Source organism: Symphalangus syndactylus, chromosome X (assembly GCF_028878055.3).
Source record: "Symphalangus syndactylus isolate Jambi chromosome X, NHGRI_mSymSyn1-v2.1_pri, whole genome shotgun sequence".
NCBI lineage: Eukaryota > Metazoa > Chordata > Mammalia > Primates > Hylobatidae > Symphalangus > Symphalangus syndactylus.
Window position 1 is genome coordinate 26399289 of NC_072447.2, and position 23655 is coordinate 26422943.

Consider the following 23655-nt stretch of genomic DNA (forward strand, 5'->3'; position numbering starts at 1 on the left):
ACTGGCTCTGTAATCTACCTCCTGAGATGAAAGTACTGCATAGCAGATCTGATTTACAGTTTCATTCGGATAGTTCATCATTTTTCAAAGAGAAAAAAAAAAATTACATCTAGCTCAGTGCTCCTGCTAGTACACACTGTGCCTTTGTGAGGATTATAGATTATTTACAAAATGGCCCCATTTCTTCATCTTTGCCTTTGTCCATGTTTCTTGCACTGTGACTTTTTGGCTCCTCCCATGAATAGTTGGAGTCTACTTCTCTTCCCCTTGGATCTGGGGTAGCCATTTGCCTTGCTTTGGCCAATGGAATGCAGGAACAGTGATGACATGCCTTCTCTGAGCCTAGTCCTTAAGAAATATTTTTGAGGGCCATCATTACTCAAACAAACTCAGCAAATGCCAGCTCTGTTCCTCACAAAGAACAGTCGTATTACCAACTCTGACTTGGGATGAGCCACTTATAGGATCAGCTACAGAAATTAAGTCGCTTGATAATAATTTTCTAAAATGTTACATGTACGAAACAATTAAAACTAGGAAATAACAAAATTCTAATGTGAAAGATTTCTAAACTATAAAATTCAATTTGTTGTTCAATCTGTTGTCTTTGTCTTAGAATATAGTGCAGCCCTCATGAGATTAAGCCAGGGCTAGATTGCTGGAAGATGACAGATGACAGATCACATGGGAGAGAAGAGCCATCCCAGCTGAGGCCACACTAGACCACTAAGTCCTAGCTAACCAAGCATTCGATTGCAGTTGTGTGAGTGAATTGCCAACCTGCAGAGTTGTGAGCTTAGTAAAGATAGATAATAGTTGATGTTTTAAGCTACTAAATTTGGGGATGATTTGTCATATGACAAAAGGTAACTAAAACAGTGAGAATTGGAAAAAGGCACTGCTTTGGGTGGATGAATTATATAATGGTACCTCTTATTCTGATGCAGATCTTTCTAGAGTACACATTGTTACTATCTCCCTCCGGTATCCTAATGCAGGCTACAGAATTCACAATCAGAAACAATAGCCATGAAATCTAGAGTCAGGTTGCTGCCGTCTGCCCTAGGCACAGCCACTTAGAAGCTGTGTGATCTTCAGGAGGGAACCTCATCCCTGAAAGCCAGTATAGGGCTTATACAGTTCAGGTATTAGAAAGGACTCACTAGATACCACAGAGTGTACTGTAGATGCCAAGGGAGAGCTTTCCATTTGGCCCTCTGAAGGTTTGCTGAAAAATCAACTTGCAAAAGGCAGATTAATTGGAGAAAAGGCATACTAATTTACTCAATGTGTAAACATGGAAGCCTTCAGAACAAAGACCCAAAAATACTGAGGAAATTGTCCATTTTTATGCTTAGATTCAACAAAGAATGGACAGGGATATAGAAACATGGTTGGACAAATAGAGTATGATCTAGTGCTAATGGACTGAGTGGGGAAATCCAGGAAGGCCTTTCTGTCTAGATTCTTCTTGGCATCTCTAAGCAGCCTTCCTTCCTTCTGGGTGTGGGCAGAACCCTCTCTGGAATGGGGGGTCTTAGGACCTACAGCCAAACAAGCTAGGTCAGAGAATTTCTTTATGGCCAGTTTCTACACAAAAAAGCAGAGGAAAAGTTATAATAGTATTTTCAGGTTTTATGGCTGGCTTTGTGGCGAAGGGGCTCTGGTTTGTATGGCATGCCTTGGGGAAGAGGGATGCTAGTTTGTATGACTAGCCTCAGGGGAAAATGGGACTGAGAGATAAGAGAGCAGCAGAAGGTCAGAGAAAAACCTTTTCTTCTGAGGCCCTCAGTTTGGGGTATTGCTTTCTGAGCCCCCAACAATACGCATGTGAAGCTTTTGTTTAAAGAGAAAAAGGATATGGTGCAGTAAGAGAAAGTAAATGTGGGCAACATCAGGAGTCAGAGAGACATTCCAGCAACCCAGAGCCCTTTCTTCCTTTCAGCACATAGGGCCGGGCTGAGTCACTGGCTTGAACATCAGGATCTGTGTGCCCAGTCTTGGCTTGGGGAGAGTCCAGAGAAGCTTTCAGTGCAAGGGTGCTCCTGAATCTCTTTGGTCCTAATCAAGCTAGGCCAACCAGTTAAGGCAGTGCAAACGTGCAGTAAAGTAACTTATTAGGTGGGTTGCCAGGACAGTTTCCAACCAAAAAAAAAAAAAAAACAGCTTAAATCTCACTGCCCCTATCTTGGCCAAGAGTCAAAAAGCAGACCTCCGGCACTTTCAGAGATAAAGAAAGCTTTTTCCACCCCAGCTGTGAATCAGTTCTATCTACACAGCCTCATTTTCCTTATTTGTAAAATGAGGATAATTATACACCTTTTTACAGGATTTTGTGGGGTTTATATGAGGTGATTCATGCAGAATACTTACCACGAGTACCTGGAACTTAGTAAATATTCAAAAAATCTTCTGTTACTAATTAAATAAAGAGTACTCAACAAGGAGTCAGCAACCAGATTTGAACCATGTGACTTTGGACACAGCACTTCAGCTATCTGGGCCTCAGTTTTCTTATATTAAATTAGGGAAGTAATGATTATGTTACCATATCCTGTGATAATGTCATGATCATCTTTAATGCCCCAAGAACCAATTACGAACACCCTTTTATAGTTAGTTCATGCAAGTTAGCATCTAGTAGGCAAAAATGCTAGAAAGAATTACTTTTCTTTATTCCTAATTCCAAGAGGGTAGTGCATAAATTCTGTGGACAATCTAGTAAGCAATTTTCCAAAGTACGTTGCCTGAAGGCTCTAGGTTTAGAAAAAGCCATCAAGAAGAGGTTCGAGAAACTTTGGCATTGAAAGTCTGGGCATCAGAGAATAATTCTTTTAGGACCACTTTGGTGGTGGGGATGCACTGGATTCATGAACCATTGGTAGCCATGGAGTTTTCCCTAGTGGTTGGTGGACTGCTAGAGACCTTAGGTTGGGATGTCACTTGCTAGACACCCAAGGAAGGAGTGAGTGAGAAACTTGGTTTGCCACAGTGCCCTTCTTAACTGATGCTTGGTTTCATCTCTGAAACAATCTTGACACTCTCGTGATGCTCCCTAATGCCTTAATCCCCCTCATTCTGCTCAAGGTATACCCTCTTGCTACCTGTATTCACCCTCTGTGCATCCACACTTGCTAGGGCTAGACACTGAGTGAAAGTGTAGCTATTCCCTGCAGAAGGAGCTTATGGCTAGGAGCAGAACTAATGATTTACAGCAGGGATTAGCAAATATTTTTTGTAAAGGGCCAGATAGTAACTATTTTAGACTTGATGAGACATACAGTTTCTGTCACAACTACTCAACTCTGCCATTGGTTATAGCACCACAGCAGCCATAGACCACATGTCAATTAATGGGCATGTCTGCATTCCAGTAGAAAAAGAGGGGGCAGCTGGTTTTGGCCCTCAAGCTACAGTTTGCTGACTCCTGGTTTGGCAGAAATAAAATACATATATTGTTAAGGGCTGTGCAACAGAGTGTTTTCAGGATTTCGGATTTTTTTTTTTTACATGGAAAGTCTTGTCCATTTTGAAAATGATATAACATTATAAAGACATTAAGGTTAATCCTCAGAGTGGTATCATGTAGATATATTTCAGAAAATAACAATAGTAGTCCAGCGAATAACTCCTCCAGGTACTGAAGATTATATTTGTTCTAGGTGGAAAGCTGGTAAGCCTCTCAAAATGAGAATGTTGGTAACAAATAAAAGTTGACATCTGAATTAGATCTCTGACACAGAGAACAAAAGGCATTTTGAAACTTGAATACCTATAGAAGCCCCCTGAAGTGCAAGGCTACTTGAGTTAGAAGCAACAATGATACTCATCTCAGTTATATGAAAAGAATCATATATATATATAAATTATATATATATAAATTATATATATATAATTTATATATACACATATATATGTAGAGAGAGAGAGAGAATTTGGCCATGGACTGAAGGTAGTAAATACCATTTAACAAATGTAATGTTTCAACATTGAAAATGAAGAAAAGGCCTGAAAAAGCCTGGAAGAGTTGACATTTTTTATTTAAAACTTTTATTGGGAAAAAGTTTAATGCTTTATGCTACAATTTGATTTTCTGGTTTTCAAAGCAGCCAAGATACAGAAACTGTAGCCTCATTAAATCTAAAGAAATAAGCGAGTTGATCAAGTGTGCTCATTGGGTACATAATAGATAGATGAAATGCAAATACTTACTGGAAAATATGATTAAATGCATAGCGTTTTCCAAGTCATTTTAACATTTATGTCCAAATTAATTTTAGTTTAGGAATCAGGTAGATAAATTGTAATTTACTGCTTTTCACCCAAACTTGAATTGGAACTAATATTAAAACTTATGATCTTTGGTTCATGGGTTAATTGAGAATCCTGAAAGGAGTTTTTTCTGGCAATTTAAAAAAACAGAATTTTTAAATCACTTAGCAACGTAATTTAACATTTATAAAGTAAAAATAAAAGCCACTAATAACCCCTCTATATTGTTTATTCTTTCTTCTTAAAGACTTCACTCTTAAAATACTGCATCATTAAGCAAGGTGCCCTTGTAGTCTGAATGCAACATATGGACAGAGTAAATATAATCCCGATTAAGCTCCCTGTTTTATATGGAATGGCAGTAGAGCCAGACGTTTTAAATACCTGCAACTTGTCAACTCCTAATTTGTGGTTTCCCATAGGACTAAGGCACTATAGTATATTTTTCCTAACTACAGACGTTTGCCATTTTTAACCATAATAAATATACCAAAAGTTTTTAAAGCATTATATTATCTACCTCATTTAAAGATAAACATCTATTTGCTTTAAAATTGGAATAAAGTCTATGAATCATAGAATAAGTGGCACATTTTATAGGCCATATGCACAAACTCTAGAAATGGGCTAATTTTCAAAATTTATTATGGACAGGCAATTATGTGCTTGAAATTTTGCAAGCCTATATGATTCATTACCTAAGCCACATTGAGGATTTTTGCATTTAAAATGTTTTTTTTTTTTAAGAGGGCAGTCACTTGGGCATATTTATTTTTTTGAACTCAGTTACTAGAGGTGTGGCCAAGATGAAAGGCAACTGAAATTGGCCTATGTTCATGAAGCAGAAATTATGATCGTCAGAAAAGTTAGCTTTCGACATAAGGATGCTGACAAAATGAATCTTCATTCCTTAAAGTTAGCCAGGAAAAGAAATGTTTCAGAGGATGCAACTCAGGTTCTGAAAATTAAAATCTGAGCTACAAATGGGGAAAGTCTTACTTTATAATTTCTGCAAAATTTGAGTTTACCTTTTATGACTCTGTGTGGTCTATGACATGCAGCAGAAAAAACTTGTAAACATAAGTTTTTTGACAAAAGATTAGAATCATGATCTTCCCTTGCTATGGTTTAACAAGCCAACCAACCAGTTTGTTTAGAGGTGAAATTACATTATGATTGGGGAATCTTTCTGACATTCACATAATTTATATAAAAAGCATACACACACCTGGCTGGAAGAAACATATTCAGGTATGTAGCTTTTTGTTTGGTGGCTATCTCCAAATTGTTTTAATTTTTGCCAGAAGACTATACTAATGTCCACTTTCAGGAATGTAGGTGTATCTGGTAGAGATTAGAAACAGGTTTCCCTAGGTCTTTAGATAACAGGTAGGCTTTTCTGATGTGTGTAAGGTGCAATGAAAATCTGTGGTTCTGCATTATCCTTTCCCATTAAAAGATCCTTTTTCTGTACCGTGCAATCATATACTTTTATTGGGAGATTATGGAAAGGGCCTTCACCTCTTGTACCCTGTAAAACATAAAATATTGCTATAGTATCACTATGTGCTTACAGTGGAAAGTAAGTTTGACAGTAAGCTTTATCCTCACTTTTGGTCATATTTTCTTCTTTCAGGGAAGGAACCAGTTCTGCATTAAAATTGTTTAAATGTATGAGGTAATGAGAGTCAACCTAGTTATTTAATTTGCATGCAAATGGAATTGCCCCCAGCCTTCCTTTTCTTTCTTTCTCAGATTCGTGTCAGGACCAGGCCATCTATCTGGTGCTGGAAATCATCTCTCCCTCAATAACCTGCCTCAATGGTGGTGCAGTGTTCCCTAATATGGGCACTGCCAAGTCAAGTGCAATGACAAAACTTATGTTATGCAAACTTATTCTAAGTGTATACTTTATGTAAAGGTGCACATTCTTGGGAGATAAGGCAAGTTTCTGCATCTTCTAAGTTACTAAGCCTCTCTCTGTTCCTCCGCATAAATAGGTGTGGTATTTGCAGAACTCTCTTCATTGGTTAAAAAAAAAAAAAAGCCAACTTATGTATAGGTAGGTAGCTAGAAGAGGTGTTTTGGCCCTTGTGGTTATTAACTTTGAGTTCTAATTCTTTCTGTTAAATTTGACAAATCTTTATTGTGCACCTGTTATGTGCCCACTGCACTGTGAGAATGGATGAGACATAGTACCTGCCCCAAAGAGCTCACAGGCTGCAAGGAGAAAAAGACATAAAGACAACTCTAGCACATCTCAGACAATTACTATTACTTTCCTGTGAAAATGCATCTTTTAATAAATGCCAGGTATTGTTCTGAGCTCTTGATATATGTTATCTCGTTGCATCCTCTCAATAACACTATGCGGATTATTATCCTATAGTACAGAGATACAATTAAAGTTAACTAAATTTTTGAAAGTCAGAGTTCCATGCCTACTTCATTGGTACCTAACTCAAGGAGTTGTTGGTTTCACATTTTCCTGGGGAAAGCACTGCATTTCATTCAGAGCTCTGTGTTAGGATATGCATCCTTCTTTCTTTCTTTCTTTCTTTTTTTTTAAGCAAGGTCTCACTTTGTCACCTAGGCTAGAGTGCAGTGGTGCAATCACAGCAGCCTCGACTGCCCAGGCTCAAGTGATCCTCGCACCTCCACCACCGGATTAGCTGGGACTACAGGCATGCACCACCATACCCGGCTAATTTTTAAACTTTTTTGTTGAGACGAGGTCTCGCTATGTTGCCCAGACTGGTCTCGAACTCCTGCACTCAAGCCATCCTCCCACCTCGGCCTCCCAAAGTGCTGGGATTACAGGCGTGAGCCACTGTGCCTGGCCTAAGATGCGCATCCTTCTTAACTTGACATTTTAAAAAAGCTTTCTTAGTTTTATATAATCGTTTCTTTGAAAATAACACATTGCCTCCTACCCAACACAAGGAATGTATTATAAGCCTCCTTCCCCTTGGACTCTGAGTCTAGCCTACTCCCATTTTCCGGGGCCATTTCTCTCCCCACTGAGATGCTTTCACTATCAACTCTCTTTTACAAATTCCAGGGCACTTAAACCTCTGTTTCCACCAGGAGACTGAGTATACTAGTTACCTGCTCCTGCAGGGCACATTTTGTCTTCTCTTTTTCTCAGCCTCTCTATTGCATTAGCCCTGAAGCCTGGTTTTGCATAATCACAAATTCCGTTTATGCCTTTCCCCAAGCAAAGGTATGGTCCTCTTGCAAGGTGGAACTGCTATCCGCTTAGAGTAATTAGCTTCCTTTGCAGCCAGCTTCGACAATATCATTTATTTCGCCTCAATCACCTTACTTATGACTCTAATTTGCACAGAAGCATTGATTGCACCTTTTCAAAGGAACCAATGGAGTTGCTTTAATGCCCATTCTTGGTGACGGAGTCTTGCCTGGTTGAAGTTCTAAATGCAAAACTTTTATTTCCCTGTGTGTGATTCACTTTTAGAAAATAACTTTTCTAATTTCTAAGATTTTTTTTTTTTTTTGGTCAAAAGGCAGAAAACATGGCAGAGACCAAATGAGGGCCGTTTGAAGTGGTTTTCTCTAAGTTCAAAGATTGATACCATAAGGACTTGCTTTCTTTAGATCTTGTTCTAGCTCCCTCTGAGGTAGCCAGTAGGATGCAGAATATGTATCTCTGTCAAATTTCAACTGGACAATTGTTGGAGCTCTGTAAGTTCTCTGTATCTGGCAGTTGGTATAGCTACTTGCGGAGACCTAAGTGTCAGCATTAGCAGTGGCCTTGCCAAACCTCACCTTGGTAGCCGTGGGCTGGGAGGCTTATTTCTCTTTGGGTCACTCCTCAAGTTATAATAACGTATGGGATTCAGAGAGCTGAATGTTGCCTTTACTGTCCTAGACAACCCCTTCTAAGAAGAAGATGCATTTTCTGAGTAGAGTGGGAGAGATACATCTTTTCTTAAATAGAGGCCTAGAGTAGTACCTGGTACACTGCTGATTCATGTATGGAGCCACATCATTAAGCTCACAGACACTGTGCAGGGAACCATAACATCTCACACTGGCAGGCTTATCTTGGGAGAAAGGCCAACGGATCTTTCTCCATAACATCTATTATGGACTTTTAAAAACTAACTATGTTTTTGATTTAGCCAAACAAACTAATCCCATGCTGAGCCTGAAAGGTCACACCGCTGGTTCAGGAAAAACGTCCAACTTCAAAGCGAAGCTTTTCTGTTTAGCTGCAAGGATAGGAAAAGGGGATTCAAAAAGGCAAGCAGTGTGTGTGGCGGCTCAAAGCTTTTGATGAAGAAGAGCAATGGAGTGAACCAAGAAAAGTGATCTGGCAGAGTAGCAGGTTTGAATTGGATAATATTAGGGGAGTATGCTGGCAGGGCTTGAGTGGGACTGAACACTGGAAAATGGTGTACTTCTGTGTGTGTTAGGAGGAAGCAAGTGGGCAATGTAGAAAAAGTTGAGTTTTGAGAGGTCAGGATGTATAGAATAAAGGAATGAAAATCTGTAGACACTTTGACCAACAAGGAAACAATTATAGCAATTCAAACACAACCCCAAATTATCATTAAATCCATGCAGTATACACTCCTGGCCTCATGATTAATGGCAAAATTAAAGATGATCTTTTCATAGGCAAGTGTTCATTAAGAGACTTTTCTGTTTATTTATTAGCTCAATATTTTTTAATTGCAAAAATTAAGTAAAAAAATATCATTACTGTCATTGTTCAGGAATATTGGGCTATATAGAATGTTAATTGAGGATCCAGAGAGAAATCATATGTACCTGATTAGGAAAACTATGATTAGGATTTATAAAGAATGCACACATATTCCAGGACTATACTGTGTAATATTTTAAGTGTCTGGTTTATGAAATTTATTTGGAATATAGGATTGAGGTAATGAAGTATACTTTTATGAACCATCTGGATCAAGTAAGATAAGGAAATGGTCAGGGGCTATTATTTTCCTTATTAGGTGTTCTAATAACCAAATATGCCTTTGAGCTTAGTGACTGCAGAGGTGCTTTGTGACAGTGATTTATACTCTCCACTTAGGATGGGTTGTGAGGTCAATTGTGGCTTTGCAGAATGAACCTTGAGGAAGATTGACCATTCAAAAAAAGGCAATTGGTGAAAATAGTTTTTTATATGGTTAGATTGTTTTACTGTTAGTTTTTGATGTTACATTCTAGCTTCATAAAATAATATTATTTCATTCGGCATTTAGTTTGATTTGACTTAGTAACAAAGAAAAAAGGGCATGTATACTTGTCTCAGTCCATTTAAGCTGCTCTAACAAATTACCTTAACTTATAAACAATAGAAATGTATTGCTTACAGTTCTGAAGACTGGGAAATCCAAGATTAAAGTGCCAACAGACTGGGTGTCTGGTGAGGGGTCACTCTGCTTCAAAGATAGTGCCTTCTTGTTGCATCCTCACATGGTGGAAGGGAGGGAACACTGTGTCTTCACATGGTGGAGTGTGAAGGGGACCTTCCTTCAACCTCTTTTATTAGGGTGCTAATCCCATTTATGAGGGTGGCCCCTCATGACTTAATCACTTTCCAAAGGCCCCACATCTTAATATCACACAAGGGGGATTAGGTTTCAATAGGAGTTTTGGAGGGACACATTCAGGCCATAGCAGTGCCCATGTGCAGAAGTGTGCCTAGTTGTAGATCTGTGTCCTAGACAGTATATAGTCCTGTGGAAAAGGCAGATGAAAAGCAGCTTGAAAGGAGACTTATAACATCATCTGCATTTCCCCACTGTGATTTATAAACTGAAAATAATCATTCAACCATCCATTATTCAGTAAACACTGATGGAGCAGCCATTATAGGCATTGATTGAGCACCTATGTGCCAATCAGTGTGTTCGGTGTAATGCAAATACAAATATGGATGAAACAGTCTCTTGTCTGAAAGAATTTACACACTATTTGGGGACACAGACATGATTTAAAAAGTACAAATTGATAGGTGCTTAAGTGGATATAAAATATTTTAGAAATTTAGGGATCGTTGCCTAATGTTGCCCAAGTTAAGCCATTAGAAGGGAAGACACAGCGGTGAAATACATACTACCTGGAGGAGCTTTGGCCAAAGAGTTGGTGCAGTATTTAAGTTTTACAACAACCATCAAGTAGCATCATTATTGCCTTTTGATAAATAAGGAAACAGAGGTTTCCAGAGGTGAAGCAACTTGCACCAGGGCAAATGTCTACATGGGTAGAGCCAGGATTTCTATCTCAGTCCACTTCACTCCAGAGCCCACCTTGCCTATGTTCCATGTTGGATCTTGAAGGGTAAGTGGGAATTCACCAGTTAGTGTGTAGAGGAAAGGAAATTTTGGCCTGAGAGCAGAGCATGTAGAAAGGTCCTAAAATGTCAAAAAGTTTCTGAGTTTGGGTTAAAGCATTTTAAGAGAAGGACAGCAGGAGGGAAGGAGCTTGAGGGTGGGGAGATTGTCAGTAAACAATTAAGGGCTACAATCCAGGCCAAACATCCATCTGGGAGCAGAACATTTTAGTTTAGTCTTATTTTAGAGAGGCTCACTTCTAAGGATTTTTTTAATTCAACGTGGTTAAAATATAGACAAATTTAATTTATTGCACCCCAAATCATGTTTTTTGAATGTTCCAAGGCATTTTTCTCATATTAGGACAGGATGCATATGATCATTTATAGATACCAGGCTTCTGTGTATGGACCATAGTTTGACTACATGAAATTTGTTTTTGTTTGTTTCTTTGTTCTTGCCTTTATGCCTTGATGTTTTACATCATTGTGTATTCTTTGCTTTTTACATCTTTAACCCCACTGATTATACTCTCATTGGTCCTGGCTAACCTATGTCAAACCACTGTCCATTTTCAGGTACCCAATTTGCCAGTTCATTAATTTCAGGCATATTTCATTCTTTCAGCATTCCTGGGAAAGAATGAAGTAAGAGATCAGGCATAGCCTGACCAAATTCTTGCTTATATACCACAGCATCATTGGAAAAAGTTTAATGATTTTTTTTTTTTTTTTTTTGAGACGGACTCTCCCTCTATTGCCCAGGCTGTAGTGCAGTGGTGCAATCGCAGCTCACTGCAACCTCCGCCTCCTGAGTTCAAGAGATTCTCCTGCCTCAGCCTCCCAAGTAGCTGGGACTACAGGCACGTGCCATCATGCCCGGCTAATTTTTACATTTTTAGTAGAGACAGGGTGTCACCATATTGGCCAGGCTGGTCTTGAACTCCTGACCTCATGATCCGCCCACCTCGGCCTCCCAAAGGGCTGGGATTACAGGCGTGACCCACCACACCTGGCCAATGGTATTTCTTAATAAACAAATTTGGGTAGCAATCAAGCCACTCAATGGTAAATGGGATTTTCCCTCTACGCATTCTAAAAGTTGATTCGAACCTCTCCTGAGAATTGTTCTTCCTGATAGACTGCAGTTTCACAGTACTTCTGTGCTATCTGCAACAGGTTTCCCATTAGTGGCACTCAAGGACTGGATTCTCAGATTGCCAAGTATTCCTTTGGCTCATTACTACCATGTTACACCAATACAGTGTTGATGGTATCATAAAAGTTAATAACCACTGCATAAATGTCAGTTTTTCCAGTGGAAGTGAAAACAACATTTCAATACTCAGCATTTTTCAGACATGTTTAATCATTTGCATGCACATTTAGTTATGCGTAAAATGGTCTATGGAGTATTGTCAAAAAAATAAAGAAGACAAAACCTGGCTTTATATGAGAGAAGAGAGAGAGAAAAACCAGCCTAGGAAGAGTGAATGTTGGTTCATATTTTGGGGGAACTGATTAGTTAGCTGGGAAAGAGGTCAAAGTAGGCAGTTTGTCCTTTAGTAGGCCAACTAGGGTTATCAAAGAGAACCATCACAGTTCTGAAGGATCTCTGAAAACCTTGAGATCTTAGCTGAGAAGTACATGTGACACGTTGTCTCCGTGTGAGGTTGGCCACTGTCCCTTACCTTAGGCAAGGTCTGCACAATTTCTCTCCTCAGAATGCTCACATTTTAAAGATAAAAAAATTTATTTTTATGTAGTCTGTGGATCTTCATTTTAGGTTATTTTATTTGTTAGGGTTTTGATTTTGACATCAACATTGATTTTCAATGGGCTCCAAACTTTCCTTACCTTTGTTAGTCGCTCCACGTTTTACAAATGTTCATCTGTGCAACTAATGGTCTACCTAAATGATCTGTTTCAATGAGGTGACTTTTCAGTTCTTTGCCTCCCCTTGACTGCACTCAAGGTAAATGGCATCCCAGTCATGTCAGTTGAACTGTTCAGCACATTTTACTGACAGCATCCTGGAGTGAGGACTGGGAGTCTCTTCACTTGACTCACTCTTAATTTCAGGAAAATTACAAACTTCACTTTATTTATAAACTTCAGGCCTCCAGTTCTCAGCGTAGTTTAGTTTAGTGAGTTTTTGTTTTCTTTTTGTTTTCAAGTCAGTTTTTAAAATCTCTAAAATGACTGAGTTTGAGGCCATGATGTTTCAAGTTATTTTAGCCTTTAATTCTGGAGCTAGGACCATTCTTCATAAAAACTTTTCTCCCAACACATTCCCCTTTACCTTCAAGGCATGCAATAATATTTCAGAATAGTGTCATTTTAGGAAATATATCAAAAAAATTTATCAGAAAGCAATGATGCATAGGAAGAAAACTTAACGAAATATTGTCCTATCTTGAACCATTTTTTTTTTCTTCATGGGTAAGTTACTGATTCTATTAGAACTCAAATTGTGATTGCTGTCTAATTCACGGGCACTTTTGCGTCTTGATTACTGACACTAAAGGAAAGATCAAATTTGTTTTCCCAAACTATTGTTATTGTTGCCGTTGTTATTGTTATTAACATACACCATTTACTGAGTGTTTGTTATTTTTCAGGCACTCTGCTGTTTTATGAGACAGGCATTAGTGTCCCCACTTACAGTTAAGGAAACTGAGGCACAGAGCAGTTCAGTGGCATGAGGTCACACAGCTGGTAAGTGACAGATCCAAGATTTGAACTCTGACTCTAAACCTTGAGCTCTTAATATTCTATTACATTTGATTTTTGCTGGTTGACTATTGTTATGACTCTTCCATAAATTTCTATATTATTTTATATCTCCCAACAAAATGTATGAACAACCTGTGATTCAAGGAACTTTAGAAAAAAGTCCCTTTTCAGATATTTTAATGGCTCTTGAAATTAAAATTCAAAAAGCTCAGGATCACCATAGTTAATCAGAACTAGAAGCTCTTATAGAATTGCTTTCTGCTTAATTCTGTAGGGGAAAAAGGCTAAATGGAAAGAAAGTAATTTATTGCCAAAATACTGATTTCCGCCTCTGAATTTTGGCAAATCGCCTATATCTTTTAGAATTGATATTCGATAGAAGAGATCAGATTTGTGAACCTGAGCCCTGTATTTGCTATGCTCTAACTACTAAAGCAGATGGGTTGACTGATGTTTATTCATTCAACAAACATTTAGTTTTTGGTGATGCTTACTTGGAGCTAGCTACAATACAAGACACTGTAAAAGGAATAAAATAACAGTTGTCTCTAGGGTTCCATAATCTAAAAGAGGAAGGCATATCTGAAAGCGAATACGTATATTTCTATAAGCAATTGCTAGTACTTATTGAATATTTCTCTGAGCCAGGTGATGTTCAAAGCTCCGTACACATAATGTACATAGTTTGGCAATCAAGACCCTATGAAAAAAGGTGCTGTTTTAATCCCTCTTAAGAAATTGAGGCATGAAGAGGTTAAGTGACTTTTCCAGGGTAACAACTATCAGTGAAAGAGCAGGAAATTCAAATACAGAGAGCATGACCTGGAACCGGTGCCCTTGACGGGGTCATGGGTGGGTGTGGTCTATTCTAGCTGAGAAGAGGACATTGGAGCTTGGTTATGAATGACAAGCTCACACTGGGAAAGCCATCCCAGCTAAGGAAATATTTGGAAAAATAACAGAGGCAGGAAAGTAGAAAGCAAATGTTTGTGGAGCAGTGTGAGATCAGCCTGGTAGGAATGCCATGTGTATGACATAATGTGGTTGAAGGAGTTAAGGGTCACTTTATAGAGGGCTGTAAAGACCAAACTGAGAAAATTAATTCATAATTCATTTAGCAGATCTTGTGTCTCACTAGCCATGTGTCCATTTTATACATATCAATTCATTTATTCCTCATGATGAGGTGGTGTGTCATATAACCATTCCCATTTCACAGATTGGGAACCAAGTATAAAAAGAGATTAACTTGCCCAACATCACGTAGCCAGTAAGAGGTAGAGCTGGGATTCAAATGGGGAAGCCTGGTTTCCGAGGCCATAAGTATAACTGTGATGATGCCTTACTACTTACAAGTGGAATGATGTGATCAGAGTTCAAAACCCACGAGTGAGGACCCATAAACGGGAAAGGAAGGAAAAGAAAGACAAGTGACTTGGGGAGAAGAGACCAGCTGAGGTCACTGTGGCACTCCACTGGAGAGACAGTCAATTGACACCAGGATGGTAGCAGTGAAAAGGAGAAAGATGAATGAGGTAGGGATGGGATTTGGAAGTAGGAGCTCAGAGTGCAAATTCTGACCCTGTCCATTACTGGTTACTGAGTGACCTTGGACTGGTGGATTAGCCTCTGTGCTTTGATTTTCTAATTCACAAAAAGGGGAAATGCAGCAGAGCCCGGGTGAATGAATTCTATTTTGGCCCTGCTGATTGGGAGGCGTCAGCAGGCCATCCATCTGGCTGGGCCCAGCAGGTCAGTTAGAAATCTGGGTCTGGAGCTCAAGAAAGAGGTCAGGCCTATAAATGTACTTAGGAGTCACCTCTAGGGATGTGAGAGTTGAAATTGCTAAGAGGGATGTCTAGAGGGGAAGAGAAATGAAGGGAAGAGAGCTGATGAAAAACCACTCACCTCTTCCTGAGAACAGGTCAGGATTGATCAGGAGATTACTAGGAGCATATTACATTTGTCTATATTCATTATTTGATAGTTAATATATTTTTTGAATATGTGAAACTGTCGCTGACCGCTTTTCTCACATCAGCGTTTTTCACCTGCACACAATTTATCATGAGCTTGAGGTTGTGAGCACTGATGACACTTATTTATTGGTCTCCACATTTGCCGTTGCTTTGGAGAAAATCACTACAGCAGCATGACCTCAACAGCAGCCTCGTATTACTAAGTTCATGAACAAAACCTGAAAGTAGTTTTCCCTTCTGTATTTATGTCCCAAAGTCATCATTTTCTTCTCTAAGCAGCATCATATGTTGCCAGAGAAATTATGAAGCTGTTATTTGGTGTTTTATTAATGTATGCATTCCCTTAATTTAATTTGGAATTGGAAAAGGTACTGTGTGACTTAAGTTGTTTGGAAGAGCAGTTGCCCCAAATGGGCTTTGAATTGGCTTCTGTTAATGCCTGTTTTGTTTTTCACTCTCACGTCCCTTAGTACACATCACTAGTGTCTATCTAGACTACCTGCTTTTGCCTAAGGCTCACCTCAGCAGGCTGTACCATTCAAAAAATAAAAATAAAGCACACAAACACAACACCAGGAAGCCTTGCAAAATCAATGTAGGTCTTCGCTGAAGGTCTTGAGGTCATTCCATGTGAATGTATGTGTATGAGATGTGGGGGTCATCACATCTCACTGCAAAACTTTCCCCTAATTATCATCCAACTTTCTCTGTTTTCCAAATCCTACTCCCTCCAGTACTGCTCAAATTCCATTTCTTCTCTCCTCTTCTTTCTCTCAGCCACCAGACCCTCCTCCACTTTTTAAAATCTTTTGATATTAAATTAGACCTCTTATCTGACTCCCCACTCGCATCCTCATTTGCAGTCCTTGTCAAAACCAACCCCTTCTCTTTATTATTCACCATCACTAGGAAGTCAGAGAGGATGAATTTTAATGCTTTGACCCTGTCAAGAAAATGTTGATTTTATAATACTAATTATTTAAAAAGTACTGAGCCCCATTCAATAAATCATATACAGCAGATTCCTAACCAAAGAGCATTTATCTTTTTGTACTTCAGTGAGATTTCACTGACCTTTGCAGACGAGTTGTGTTGACTTTCTTTGGAGTCTGTTTCTGGCTTTTCGTTGTTGTTTTTGCAGCCTTGAGTAGATGGCAAGTGCTAAATTCCAAGTGTATGGCGATCTCCCCTGATCCACCATAGTGGGGAGGGGGGATAAATCTAACTCTGAAATTCTCCTTTACCCATTCTTGCACCCCCATCTAAGCACACACAAAGCAGGAAAAATATAGTAATCAAACTCTTTCAAGGTTTTTGTTTGTTCAAAGATAAAAGTTAAACCTGGTTAAAAATGAGTACAAGAAATTCCAGGCCTCATCCCAGTCAGGCATTCAGTGGGTAGATGGATAATGGATGGAAAGATGGATGGATTGATGGATGAATGGATGGATGGATGGATGGATGGATGGATGGATGGATGGATGAACAGACAGATGAAAGGATGGATGGATGGATGGATGGATAGATGGATGAATGGGTGGATGGATGGATGGATGGATGGATGGATGGATGGATAGATGGATGAATGAGTAGATGTGTGGGTGGGTGGATGGATGGATGGAGAGATGGCTGAGTGGATGGATGGGTGGGTGGGTAGACTGTGTAAAAGGAGGCAGTCCCCCTCCTCGTGTAATGTGTGGTGGTGAGAGAGATGGGTGAGTGCTCACAGCCTGGTTATGGATGTGTGTGACCTTGCCTTTCATATCTATTTTAGCATCAGTTTAAGAAGACACTTCCTTTTCTTCTAGCAATTGCACCTCTAACCCTTTTTCTAGCAAATTCAGAAAGCCTGAGTAACTTTCCCAGTAGCCCAGGTGGTACTGGGCTTCTACCCAGAGAAACATGGATAGAACTGTCAACCAGGGCTAATGATGGTGAGCGCTTGGAGAATTGGGGAACCTTTGCAATTCCTCATGTTGCTGATTTTTATTACCCATTGCCAATTCCCCATTGGATCAGTCTATATTTTGTGATATGAACACATGATTTGTGGATACTGGGAGACTGGGAGGGATGGTTGTAAATCTAATTTGTCACTAATTGAGCCAATGTAGTTCAATCCTGTTAATTCTGTACTTTATTGAACTCTAAATCTATTCACATCTCATAAAACATGATTAATCTCTCTAGCTCTTTAAAATACAACAATATATGGCATGCTTAAGGCTTAGGAACTTGACAAAGAGCCCAAGAATAACTTTTTCTCTGAATTCATGAAAAGCATTGGTTAAGCTACTTTATGAACAAGAAATCTATAAGGAAAAAGAAAAGAAATCTTCTTTACAAACAGTAAAGCTTAAGAGAAATACTCTTAAGATTTGAGATGTAGTTTTGCCTTTGAAATATCTTTTGTATGAGAATTTTAAAATCTCTAGTTTTTTTTAAGTATATTGGAAGGGTAAATACTAAACAAAGATTAGTGTAATTGTCTTAAACTACCCAAAAGTTTGAAGCCAGTTGTAGAAAAAAACAAACTAGTAAGCAAAGATATGGTATGTTGTTGGGATGGCAAGCTGATGGTTAATAGGAAATTATCATGAATGAAATAGCATTATGATTCACCAGGGAATAAGTGGAAAAGTTTCTTGGGATGATAGTGTTTTGCAGGAAAAAAAATAAATAGGTTGCATTGGGATTATGTAAATAAAGGAGAGGAAGGCAGAGTCCAATCTGAAATTGTTATATTGGGGGATTGGGAATGTATTATAGACAAGGCTCTGAGCATAGTGGGCTTAGAAAGAGTCCTGGGTTGAAGTTCAAACCTTCTCAATCATTCCTGCTGAAACCTTGGCAAACTTATATAATTTCTTTGCTTAGATTGCCATATATGTAAAACTGGCAAAATAATACCTACTCCAGAGAACTGCTGTGTAGATTATTAATAATGATGTAAGTATATTCCCTCCCTATTTACCCAGCATACCTTCTGTACATACGCCACTGCTTTTAGCACCCCTTACAAATAATTTGGAGTCTGCCTCCTAGATTTGCCAAAAATGGAGCATACTTTTTTATTCTTCAGTCACCTTCTTGATTTGCCCCTTTATTTGTTGAGGGAGGGTAACAATTACAATTTTTAGTGATTCAAATGGATGCTTTCATTATTTCCCAAAATAATATGATAATAATATCCCCTTCTCTTAAAAAAGTCATCTTAAATCTTAAAAGACATTTTTACTAATTCATACCAGTAGAATTGGCATTTACAAATAGGATATGAAATTATGTGGAATCTATTATCCACTCTTCTGAGACAAGTAGTTAACATATGTAATATTTTTCATTGCCACAAAAGTGGTTGTATAATTCTCTTTTTGTGCGCTTAATTGGGGTAGGTTGTGATAATATAGTGATTCATCCTGGTTGGGAATATTGTGTTTAATTATATAATCTGATTGAAGAAAAGCTCCTTTCTTCAGATTGGGCACAGGAATGCAGGCTAGATAAATTTGATATTCTTTCTAGAATATGTCTTTAATATTTTATATATTTAATCTTTTCCATGGCCATTTGTTATAAGAATTCTGGCACTGTTTATCATCTTATAATATCTAGAATTTTTATTTTTTATGTTTCTATTTTTTTGAGACAGGATCTTGCTCTGTCACCCAGGCTGGAGTGCAGTGGCGTGAACATAGCTCACTGCAGCCTTAAACTCCTGTGCTCAAGTGATCCTTCTGCCTCAGCCTCTCGAGTAGCTAGGTCTACAGGTGCACACCACCATGCTGGGCTAATTTTTTTTTTTTTTTAGTAGTGACAAGGTCTCATTCTGTTGCCCAGACTGGTATCGAACTCCTGGCTTCAAATGTTTTTCCCACCTTGGCCTCCCAAAGGTCTGGGATTACAGGCGTGAGCCACAACGCCTGACCTTGAATTTTTAAAAGTACCTTATAATATTGATATAAAAATTCACCCCAGAATTAGTTTAATTATACATGTGAAAACATAGGTGATAATTTTTGAGAAGAAATATTAACAAATAGTAAACAGTAATAAGTAAACTTTTTACTCATTCTAATTATTTCATAGAAGTGTCACAATATTGAATTTTGGTCTGTCATCTAAGGTAGTATCAGTTCATTTAAATTATTATTTAAATTGTCCATCACAGTGGAAGTCATTATTTTTAAATATTACAGTGAAATGTGCTCAGTTTTATTTTTTAATTTTCAGTTTTTATAAATATTGTGTTGTATTATTATATACATACAGATATTTTATATTTCATTATTATTGCAAATTTTTCCAAGCAGAATGATGCAATTTAAAATAATACCATCAATTTTCATTTGAAGCAGTATTTCATATGTAAACATATATTAGATATTCACATATTGAACTTGTTTTTTCCTGCTGGGGAAATCTAATTTATGAACAGTTGTTTAGTGGGAACACTCAAAGTATTAAGGATAGATTTCACTAGATTAAATTCATGAGGGCTGGTAACATAAATTATTTCTATATCATCACTTAAAAACAGTTACAAACCCTTACACTGAGTGGTCAGCAACTTATTTTAACAACAAACCAAGCTTGGAAATGAAACTGGAGATTTTACACTGATGAAGCTTTTGTTGCAATCAGCTGATGACCCTATTTAGATGTTCAGCATTCTCCATTCACTGAAGTCAACCTCTGAGCTTACTTAGGCCATAAGTAAAGGAAACTCTCAGATAAGCATTCACTGTCTGTCATATTTCTATGAGTGAGAGGGAAGCAGAGAATGAGGCTGCTTTGTGATTTCATTTCTCATGCTAGAAGAGAGAGAAGAAATGGGGGCTGCCTGGGAATTCCAACCGTGCCCAAAGGTAAAATACACAGGAGGACCCAGGTAATTTCTTATCACCTGAAGTAAGAACTGAAGACACTTGTCCTGTGTCCCCCACTTTCCAATAAGCAAATGCTGAAAGAAATGCTTCCAGAAAAAAACAAAACAAAACAAAAAAAAAAAACGGACCTTGAATAAGCCTTCACTGTCCAGAAGACCTGGAAAAAAAGAGGCATTTTAAAAACACGCTTTGACCATAAACTAATTGGAACCAAATGAAAGTAAAGAATTCATTTGTCTATAGGCTAAGGCTGGTCTTACTTTATGGAACCCAAAACTTCTGTAAATTGAATAATGGAGAAATTTGCTTAAAGATGTCAGAGTTATGATGTTCCGCTCATAAAGTAATGGGAAACAGCAACAAAAAAAAAATGCAAAGCAAAAACTCCATGTTTAATGAAACCAAGGAAGCAAGCTATAAAAGTTTGTCAAACTCACATCCAAAGCTACCAAACTCAATATGGAATTGTCACAATGATATTTAGCTTAAACACAGGGGGACTAGAAGAGAAGGGAGAGCTCCATAAATGGGGGAGGCAGATGGGAAAGGCCCAGCAAGTGGGCCTGAAAGAGCAGGCTTTGGGTGTGGGTGTCTCTGTCCCCCCTAGAGACCCATGGTGAGGTAAGGTTGAAGGAGGAGTCACTCAGACATGCAGTGTGTGCAGCAGGCCAGGCCAGCTGGTAGAGGGGCTGTGTGGAGGGGAGCAGTGGGTGGCAGTCAGCTATGCAGAAGTTTACCTCAGCCGAAGGGAAAGAATTTTTAAAATACGGAATCTCCACAAACTGTTTGCACAAATCTCCCCCACAAACCATATGCAGACCTTCTATTTGCACTGAAGATGGCAAGGAGGATAAAGAATCCTTTAAGTCCCGATGTGATCAAAAGCAAGTCACCTGGGGAGCGAGGGGGTTGGTTGGTTAGTAAGGTGCCCTCTGGAGTCCTCCACAGGATACTAAGCCTAGTCTTGAGTAGCCTAACAGCTATGATGTTGTGGGAAAACGGCAGCAAAAGCCAAGACTCTTATGCTCAGCCAAATTACCATTCAGTAGAAATGCAAAAAAGAGAGATTTCTGAGCATGTAACTGAATATGACATTTATGAGGTCTCTTGAAACAAAAACCTTGATTCTGAGATCTCTTCAACAAGAAATTAATATAGAAACTGAAATGAGTATTATGTCCAGTTCAATCAAAGGTCTAACCTATCGTGTGAAGTAGGATTACAGAAGAGAATGCAAATATTGTATGTCTTCCTAATGGGTCATTAATGATTCAATAATTTATATAACATTATTAACAAAATTTCATGGCAGGAGAGGATGCGGGAGACATTTAGGGATGTGGATTTCCTCGCATTTCATAGTCAGGAGTAAAAAGATACTGCCTAAAATGAATATATGAAGCAATAGAGGCTTAAATTATATTATAAATGTAATGATGAAAAACCCAAAGATAACCAGTGAGGAACGTGAAACATAATATAGCAAATCGAAATTGACAATGGAGCAGGAAGGGGAGTTAAGAGGAAGCTATGTGCATTGATTTCTCTTAGAGTTGATTGTTAATAGACCCTGTCTAAAATTAGTAACACATGAAACAGATGTTTGAACATATAATACACTAATAAAGGTAACTACTAGAAGACCAAAAAATTGTTATATATAATTATCAGCAGCAAAACACAAAGAAAACAGATCATATAGCTGTATAATTTAAGTATGGAACAAGAAGGAGGGAGAAACATTTTCCTTTTGTTCCTTATTCCCTTTATCCTGTAGGATTTGATTTTTCACGTTACTTTTTATACTATGGGCCTTTTAATTTTCATAATTTAAACACGAGAGAGCATTTTTTTCTAATTTTCAAACTTTAGATTTCCCTTATGGTTGTATTGGTCTTAAGTGCAAAACTGCTGGCCTGTTTTCTTGGCCAGATTTCAGAATATAAAGCACCAGATTCATTTGTGAGAATTGTTCATAGGGGTCTAACATCTGCTTCAGTCATTGTGACCTCATCTTTATTGAAAAGGAAAGTTGTTTTGGAACTACAATAGTGGGCTGAGATAAACTGTCTCATATTTAATTAAATTTTCAAAATGTTTTTGATTAAAACTACCCGGATATGAACTGAATGTTGAAACAGGTTAGACATTTCAAATTAACTTTGTAATAAGTTAAAAACAGGTCAAGAGACAGGAAATGAAAACTGGAGGTGAGCAAGGAAAATCTCAGAGTAGAAAAAGGTTCATGGAAAGTTGTTTTAGAATGAGTGTTTTTAAATCTATTGATTAAACCCTTGAAAGAAGGTACATAATGACAGAGCAAGATGTGTGCAAAGTAGAGGATGGCAAGAAATAAGAAAACATTTGGAGAAGATGTGCTTGCCTATAATGTGTGATTATTGGCCGGGCACAGTGGCTCACGCCTGTAATCCCAGCACTTTGGGAGGCCAAGGCGGGCAGATCATGAGGTCAGGAAATCAAGACCATCCTGGCCAACATGGTGAAATCCCGTCTCTACTAAAAATACAAAAATTAGCTGGGTGTGGTGGCACGTGCCTGTAATCAGCTACTCAGGAGGCTGAGGTGGGAGAATAGCTTGAACCAGGGAGTTGGAGGTTGCAGTGAGCCAAGATCGCGCAACTGTACTCCAGCCTGGTAACAGAGTGAGACTCCATCTCAAAAAAAAAAAAAAAAAAGAAAAAAAAAAAGAAGTGTGATTATGCTACAGTTCTTTCTAGAAAGCATTGCATAATGGAGAGTCCTACTAAATTTGTAGATCTTGCTGCTATTTTGAAAGCCATCATCTCATCATTTCTGATGACTTACTTTATTGCACCATTGGCACAGCACCCCCCCCCCCCCATTAAAAATAGAGGAACGTGTGACTTGGTTCTTTATGCCTTGAATTTCTCAGCAGCCTGTAGATAAACAGTTCACGGTCTTGGTGATTTCAGTCTTGGACATTTTTCTTTCAACTGGGGGACAACCTAGTGACAATCTCCATCATTTCAAAAAAATACGGAACATTTTAAAGTAAACTTTTTATTAAGGTGTAACACACAGAAAAATGAGCAAGTCGTAAGTGGACAACTCAAGGAATTTTCATAAAGTAAGCACACACTTGCTTGCAGTTACATCCTAGAACAAGACACATAGCATTGCTAGCTCACCTGAAGCCTGTCATGCCTCCTTGGCACCACTATCCAGCCAGGGCTGATGTCTATCCTGACTTCAAACATCACAGATTAGTGTTACCTTTTTCAAACTTTAATGGAATCATATAGCATGTATTCTTTTGTATTTAGTTTCTTTTTTTTTTTTTTTTTTTTATTATACTTTAGGGTTTTAGGGTACATGTGCACAATGTGCAGGTTTGTTACGTATGTATCCATGTGCCATGTTGATTTCCTGCACCCATTAACTCGTCATTTAGCATTAGGTGTATCTCCTAATGCTGTCCCTCCCC

The 23655-nt window shown here is 38.4% G+C and overlaps 1 protein-coding gene across 6 annotated transcripts in view; it reads left to right on the forward strand.

Annotated features, from left to right (window-relative positions):
* FRMPD4 (FERM and PDZ domain containing 4) overlaps positions 1 to 23655 on the forward strand; it is a 958701-nt gene that overhangs the window by 541143 nt on the left and 393903 nt on the right. Inside the window, exon 2 of one of the 6 annotated variants that reach the window (XM_055269163.2) lies at positions 13207 to 13303. The exons of the other annotated variants lie outside the window; for them this stretch is intronic. Within the exon in view, the coding sequence (XP_055125138.1) occupies positions 13287 to 13303 (17 nt within the window). The 5' untranslated portion in view covers positions 13207 to 13286. The remainder of the gene's footprint in view (positions 1 to 13206; positions 13304 to 23655) is intronic. 6 annotated transcript variants of the gene reach the window in all.